Source organism: Amaranthus tricolor, chromosome 2 (assembly GCF_026212465.1).
Source record: "Amaranthus tricolor cultivar Red isolate AtriRed21 chromosome 2, ASM2621246v1, whole genome shotgun sequence".
NCBI lineage: Eukaryota > Viridiplantae > Streptophyta > Magnoliopsida > Caryophyllales > Amaranthaceae > Amaranthus > Amaranthus tricolor.
The window spans coordinates 27,272,271-27,280,688 of record NC_080048.1 but is presented as its reverse complement, the minus strand read 5'-3'; the positions used below and the strand labels follow the sequence as shown (position 1 = coordinate 27,280,688).

Genomic DNA, 8,418 nt, shown 5'->3' with positions numbered 1-8,418 from the left:
ATAAATTTCAATGCTTTATTTCCTATTAAATCTAAACAACAAAATTTACATAATTTTCATGATTATCTAAAAAAAAATAAATTTTAATGAACTATTATTTTTTTTTCCTCAATATAATTCTTTTTACACAATTGTATGCACACATATACATCACATAGTTACATGTATATTTTTTTCCTACCAACATTATAAATTCCTTCTATTAATCAAAAATAAATAAATTTCTAACACCACATAAATTTTTTTCTATGAGCATCCATTATATATATATATATATATATATATATATATATATATATATATATATATATATATATATATATATATATATATATATATATATATATATATATATATATATATATATATATATATATATATATATATTTTCAATCATCCATCAAACAAATTCTCACACATATGTAAACATATCTAAAACCCTAAAAACCATACATTAATCTAGATAGAAAAATACATCATACTTTCACACATGAATTTTTAAATCATGAGCAAATCATAAACTATAAAATAACACACATATAAATCATAGAAATTTAAATTAAAACTTAAAAATAAAAACTACATTAAGAATTACACACAATTGCACAAGAACAAAACACCAAAATTGATGAACCAAGGTGATTTAGGCGTGAGGAATAGAGTGTTTTGGGAGTGTTTTCTTACTTGCAAATGGTTTGAAATGAAAAGATGTAAGTTAATTAGGAGATTAAGGAAATAAAGGAATTAAGGAAATTAAGGCAGTAATTATGGAAGGCAATTATTCTTAATCTTTCAATATTCTTCAAGAGGTTACAAATCCCCCAACTTCCCCATATGGCCGGCCAATATTCATAGTTATCAATATTCATGGGGTATCGGGAAAATAATTATCAAAACAATACATTAGTGTTCAATATTCATAATGGCCTCGATAATTATTTTCCCGATATATTTAAACAATAGTTCATGAATAATTGTATGTTACACCCGTTTTAAATTGTTCATTATTTTCCCGATAATTCGGAGCCATTCGGAGCCATTAAAAGGTGAATAAAAAGGTGAATAAATACATTTATAGTGTTACAAATTGATATATGTATGTTCGTTTTTTTTAGATTAGAATAATAGTTCATTAAAAGGTTCACGATAAAAATGTATGTTCACCTTGTCAAATAGTTCATTAAAATGTATTATCGTGTCTTGATATGTTTACTTATGTATAATTATTTCTACGATTCGAATGGCTCCGTTTGATGCACTTTATGGTCGTAAGTGCCGTAGTCCTGTATGCTGGGATGATTTACTGAATCTGTCACCTTAGGACCTGAAATGCTTGTTCAGATGACTGAACAAGTAAAGTTAATTCGCGAGAAAATGAAAGCAGCCCAAGATAGACAAAAGTCGTACGCCGATCTCCGACGTCGACCTGATGAATTTGAAGCGGGTGACAAGTATCTACTTCGTGTGTCTCCAATGAAAGGAGTAGTTCGCTTTGGTGCTCGTGGAATGTTAAGCGCACGTTTCATAGGTCCTTATGACATTGTGGAGAAAGTAGGGAAGTTAGCCTATCGGTTAGCATTGCCTAATGCTCTGGGTAAGGTGCACGACGTTTTTCACATTTCTCAGTTGAAGCGTTACGTCGCAGCCTCTTCTCATGTATTAGATCCAGAGCCGTTAGAACTTGATGAGAGCCTAACCTATGAGGAACAGCCTGTCCGAATATTGGATAAGAAGGTCCGTAGTACTCGTCGGAGGGATATCACCATGGCTAAAGTATTATGGTCCAATCACCGCTCACAAGAGGCAACCTGTGAGACGGAAGACTCCATGCGAGAGCAGTATCCTCACCTTTTCTCTCGGGTTAGTAAGTTACGGGGACGTAACTTCATTAAGGGGGGTAGAAGGCGATAGGATTTTTGCGCGATTTATGTATTGGGTTGATTTGTGTATGTGTGTATAGTGATTAAGTTCGTTTTACTTGTTTTGTGGTTATGTGTTATGATAAGTGGGGTTTTGGGGTCAAAACCTTTTTAGGGGGGTAGTTTGTAACACCCCGATATTTTCCCGATATTTTCTTCCTTAACCCATCTTTTATTTTCAAAAAAAAAAAAAAAGAAAATAGGAGGGACTCTTGGTGGAGCTTGTAACTCCCTTAGGGTAATGAAGGATCAAGGCATTAATCCCATACAATTAACCCTTCTTAATTCCTTAATCATTTTCATTTTGACATCCTTTCATTTCTAAAGTTTCCAAGGACAAAAAAAAACATATCCTTTCAAAATTCCTCCTAATCCACATTCCTAACTCCATTACATTTGATCATTAGGTGTTTTCCTTTACAATTGTAAGTGTAATTCTTAATCTATGTTGATTCTTAAGTTTTAATTTAAAATTCTATGATTATTATATGTTTTATCTTATAATTCATGTTTAATTTAAGAATTAAAAATTTCATGTATGATTTTGGGATGTATTTTTCTATCTAAATTGATGAAGAATGTTTCTTTTTAGAGTTTTTAGATATGCATATATGTGAAGAATAGTATTGGTTTGTGTGATGGGTGATTTTGAAATTTATATATAAAAATGAATGTTCATGTAAAAAAAAATGTGTGTGGTTAAAGAAATTATTGTTGAACAAAGAATTTAATCTCAAAGATAGTTCATAAGAATTATATAAATTTGGTCATTGATATTTAATAGGCAATGTACCATTTGGAATTCATTTGTTGATGAAATTTTGGTGAATCCCGTAGGGTTAGAAAAATGTTAAAAAAATCTGTTTTTGGGACACTTTTTGGCTTTGAAATTAGATTAAAAATACTTATACTATGTTATAAATTATGGAAATTGGTACCCGGGGTTTTGACGCCTTCCGGACGCAACGGTGAAGTCGGATATTCAGTTTGACAATTTTAAGTTGTGTTTCTGGACAGATTATGTATGTTGTCCTGTTTTGTGTGTTTACCATGTTATAGTATGTGATGGATGTTCATGATGTGTGTGGTATTCTAGGTGTGGGTGTAATTGTATATGTGTGTTATGGATGATTTGAGGAAAATGTGTATGTTTGCTTATTTCCCGAATACGATTGTACCTTGTAGGAAGTCGATTCGTGACCGGGAATCGATTAAGGCGCTTGAGAGTTGGTTATCTTGCTTAAGGTATGTACACGCAGCGAAGTTCGCATTTAGACCGATGTATCATATAATAATGGTATACAAAAGTAAAGTAGGGATATATAGTACGAATAATGTTATCTTTCGAATAAATAATTTTTTATACATTGTTTTGATAAGCAGAGGTAGTATGACCTCACTAACTATAAAGTGGACGTAGTATGACGTCAATTGGTGGAAATGAATTACTCGCGGTATATGGGGGCATTATGAGCCACCGCGGGGGTATGCATACTTTTAGCTGACGTGTACTTTTGGTCTTAACGACCCTGCGATGATGTTGTTTCCTATCTGGGCAATGACTAGCAGTAAGTTAAGTTGCAGGTCTGGGGAGTGAGGATTGTCCCTTGGAGAAATAAATCGTTAGGATACAGAAGTGTTGATAAGAACTTCTAATAAAGTTTAAAGAATATTTGGTTTTATGAGGCGATTTCGTTCTCAATTTGTAATAAGTAGATTTAATTTTTCGTTCTTATTCGCTGCTAAGAATTTCTTATATCTAGTAGTTCATAATAATACTAATAAAGCTCGATCCGCAAGCTTCCCTTAATTTCAAATCCGTTTTTAACTGCCTTCTAACATCCTGGTTTGACTCGGACGATATATACTTGTTTTTAAAAGGTCATCTTCTCTTTTCGTACGATACGAGTTATTCCGAGATGTTACAAACTCGGATCCCCATCATTAGATGGCGATAAGAAGGGTATTAAGATACTTGTTACGTACCATGGATTATGTTATTTCATATAGTGGTAAACCTCCTATTTTGGAAGGGTATTCCGATATTTGTTGGATCACTAATGAAGAAGATAACTCTTCAACTAATGGTTGGGTGTTTATTCATGGGGAGTTTCCATTTCATGATCCTCAAAGAAACAAACATGTATATCTGATTCCACTATGTTTGCGTAATTTATAGCGCTTGGCTTAGCAGCAAGTGAAGCGGAGTGTTTGAGGAATCTCATGTTTGAGATACCTTTCTTACTTAGGCCAATTTTACCGATGGCAATTCATGCGAATAGCATGACGACCTTGGGTGGAGCTTATAGTCAAGTGTATAATGTTAAGTCTAGTCATATTGCTCATAGGCACTGCCTAGGGCAAGGATTATCATTAATGGGATCATAACTTTTGACTATGTGAACACTAAGTTCAATGTTGCCAATTCTTTCACTAACGCCATGAGTAGGGATTTAATTGAACAAGCATCATTTGAACTAATATTCGTTACAAAAGCTATAAGAGAATGAAAGATATGATCTAACGACAAAATATGATCTAACGACAAAGTCTGTACAAGAACATACTTCTTTTGTTTCTTAATAAATGTCTAATCCATGATTAAATAAATTAAGAAATATAAAAGCACGCAACAATAACAAACGGAACAAGTAACTAGAATAATATCATCGTCGCTTGCTACAAAGCTGACCAACTATGTCAAAAATTGAATGGTGAAAACCCAATCCAAACTACTCCGAAGTACGTAAAAAAAATATAGATGAACTTTAGTATAATGGGAGCATTCTCTAATTGGGTATTTGGCAAAACAAATTCTAAATTATTCGCAATTATTATTTCGTCAAAATGCGCAATTTGTCGGTTGTTTGACATCTCCATGGAAACAATCCAAGAATGATATTATATGAACTCCAAGTGCTAAGTTAATTAAACCGACAAAAATTACTAGACAAAAAAAAGAAAAAGCATTCTAAAAAAGAATTTCCATAAAAGACTACAAGACGAGTGAGTATAAGAGAAACCAAAACAACAAAAAACTGATAATTTCAATGAACTTGTATTTGTTTCGTTTTTTTTATATGAAAGTGTTTTAGGTAGTGTCGTATGGAATACTCAACGATCATTTTTTCACCCGTACCTGACGACACATCAAGTCATGTAAAATCTGATAGGAGAGAATTATCTTACACAAGTATAAATGAAATTTAAAGAAAGAAAAAAACTTGCAAGGAATACTCACTAATCAAGTTAAAATATAGACAATAAATTCTCACTTAACCTAGTAGTTGTAACAATTAACCAAGGAATAATAAGATTTCTCAATTTTTACAAAATAAACTAGATTTTCAAACCGAAAATATATAAAAGTTTTACAAAATAAGCAAAGCATTTTTTCATTCATTCAAATCTGATAATTTCCATTATAATCAACTTAACTTTGAGTCTTGACCAAGTCTAACAAGATGACTTTAATCACTATTAACTTTGACTATTACTTCTATACATGAGTACAAGAATATTAGTAGACAACTAGCTAGTTGTGGTGAAAACCAGTAAAAACTTGTAAAATGGTGAGAATAAGAAGAAACACCAAATATACAACAGAAATAATTGACCATGGATGATTGAAGTAGTCTCTTCTCAGTATTGCCTTCCATCTATTCCACTTGATGCTAACATATTTATTCATATCTCCACAAATCCCAGAATAATAAAAATTTGGTCTAAGTAACATTATGTTTTTTGTGATGCGATTTAGCATCAAAGCCACCTCCTCATGGCTTCCAAGGAAATTCTCGATGATTCCATTTTGAACTAATATTTGTACGTCTTCTGCAGAACCAATCAAATCGTTTAAAAAAATAGCATAATCAATGAAGTAAGAGTTACTGAAATGTTGACACTGCTCAAAGAACACGAGATTCCGAATAAAAGCTTCAGTTTCATCTTGTATTTTCAATGTTGGAATACGCAACTTTCCCTTACAATATCTAATATCTAATAAGCTGTTCTTTTCACTACTGCAAATAAATTTTATTCCAGCAGCTTTTAGCTCTTTTGCACTTGGACAAAATCGAACTTCTTCTTTATTAATAATGTATTGATGGGTCCGAAGATTGGAAGGTAAGTATGATACCCTCAAAAAATCAACAAGATGCTTAATGTTTGAAGCTTTCCTTGCATTATAAGCAAATGATCCATGTAAATTATCTCGAGGATATCCTTCGAGAATCTCAGAGTTTTGAATAAATCTAAGAGTAAGATCCTTAAAGGATATATGTGGGTAAGCTGCACCAAATGATAGATTGTATAGATCTTCCAGTACAAAAAAGGGAATTTGATTTTCTTCCAGAAACAAATCATGGGTAATCTTCACCATCCATGTTATCTTTTGGTGCATAGGATTATTTCGATTCGAAAATTCGATACCACAGTCACTGTTACATATAAAGTAGCAGATAATGAATGCAGCATCAACCATCATCATTTCGATAAATTCATTACTAGAAAGACTTATTTGATGTTCATAGTAAGAACGTGCATTTTCCTCATGATGTTTCATAATGTCAATGTAGTTAGCTAAGTTATAAGCTTGATGATGGCGATGTGAGGATGTGAGAGCATGTAATTCAAGGAAGTGTTTAAGGTGTGTTAATTTGAAGTCTTCACAGGATTTTAGGGATGGGTATTTAAAATAGATAGGACCGATGGAAACAATTGAAGGCAGAAAACAAGCTTTGTTTACTTGGCAGATATGTGGAGGAACCTTGTAAATGCAAATATTACAAGGAGATATCATCGGTAATGCACTAAGCTTGTGTTGTATTGAAGATTCCACTTCCTTGGTTTTATTTGCCTCGCCCTCCATAAATGTGTAGGTTTGCTTTTCTGGTTGAGGATTAGGAGTCAGGTAGCCGGTTTTTATAATGTAAAACCCTCACCTTCGAATTTGTACTACTACTAGAAAGTAAAAAGAATTAAGAAATTGGTGTGTACATTGTCTACTTTAAATTTGTTAAAAAAAAAAGTTGAGAAAGTATATGTAAATAATTAGGAATTTTTGTAAAAAGTTATATTTCTTCTATAAATTTTATTTAGTATTTTTATAAACTTATGATATTGAACAAGTCATAAGAAGTAAACTCATGATTCCATCCCTCAAGATGTGTTGACTTTTGATTTGGTAGGACAAACTCTTGAGTCAAAAGAAGGAACACGGATGGAAATTACTATGTGAGATGCAATAATTGATTTGTAATTTCTTCAAGTTCATAAAGGAAACATTCCTGAGTTGATATACTTTGTTCCTACTTGTCTTAAGAGTTGAGAGGGAAATTCAATTGTAATAATAATTAACAGCTATAATTCTTTGGACATCCCTTAAGATAAGGGCATAAGACCTTTAAGTTAGATCATACTTCTAGATGGCAATTGTTGTACATATGACTTTAAAATATTAATCAAACATATAAAGTAAAGTTACATAAACTTAGTAGGTTACAAAAACATATGACAAGTTCAAACGTTTGCTTAACATACACCAAATGTAAACTTCATCATCGGAAATCACCATATATCGGACATAGTAACAAGAAGATTTTGTATGTGACTCGATGTAGATTCTAGGCGAGATGCTCTATCCTAAAACATCATTTCCTCCCTACTACGGGGCTTGAAAAAAAAAACCGAAAATATGTTTTGAGATACAATAATTTCACTAAATTCCTAGCACAAGGAAATTAGAACGATATAAGAAAACTTAAGTGGAAGAAGAAAGTGAAAATTTACAATCGAGGATTGCAAGTTTTCTATGTAAAGTGCTAAAGAGGATAAAAAATTCAGAAATCACATGTATATTCCATGTATATCACATGTAAAAAATAACTTACACATGCCTTCTATATTTATAGAAAAGCACATAACCATTCATGAAACAACATCGATCCACGAATCAATGTCGATATTAAATCAATCCATCCCAATTATTCAATAACTATAACCATATTTACCATAGGTAGTTATTGCATAACTATTAAAACTGAATAAAACGAACATTGCAAAAACCAGCGTGAAAGTCGCGGGCCGCGACCTGAGCATTTTCCAAAATAGAAACTTTGACTTGAAATCTCGCGATCTGCAAGTCTTTTCACTATCCGCAAAAATTACTTTTGCACAAAACAAAAATTTTGCAATATTGGGATATTTAACTTAATTAATAAATTAATTAATTTATTTTATTTAATTAATTATTAATTTGAAAGCCATTATACGCTCCAAATGACAACAATCCTCCCCCATTTAAAGTGTATAATCCTTTTGCTCTTTCGCGATGCATAATCTCCAGCCCATTTCATGCATGAATGCCAATATTCTTACGAATTGAATTGACCACTAGTTCCACGCATCTTTACAATCGATCATATCCCCTAATGTCCGTACGGATTGAATTAATAAGATATATCTAACCAATTGAAGGAGTAGTACACATGAAATAATT

General features: G+C 32.0%; 1 protein-coding gene across 1 annotated transcript; it reads right to left on the bottom strand.

Annotated features, from left to right (window-relative positions):
- Window positions 1-5,298: 5,298 nt before the first annotated feature.
- LOC130805692 (UPF0481 protein At3g47200-like) lies at window positions 5,299-6,989 on the bottom strand. Its single transcript, XM_057670476.1, has one exon. It carries the CDS (start codon window positions 6,787-6,789, stop codon window positions 5,455-5,457), a length of 1,335 nt encoding a protein of 444 aa, XP_057526459.1. The 5' UTR covers window positions 6,790-6,989; the 3' UTR covers window positions 5,299-5,454.
- Between the last annotated feature and the right edge of the window lie 1,429 nt (window positions 6,990-8,418).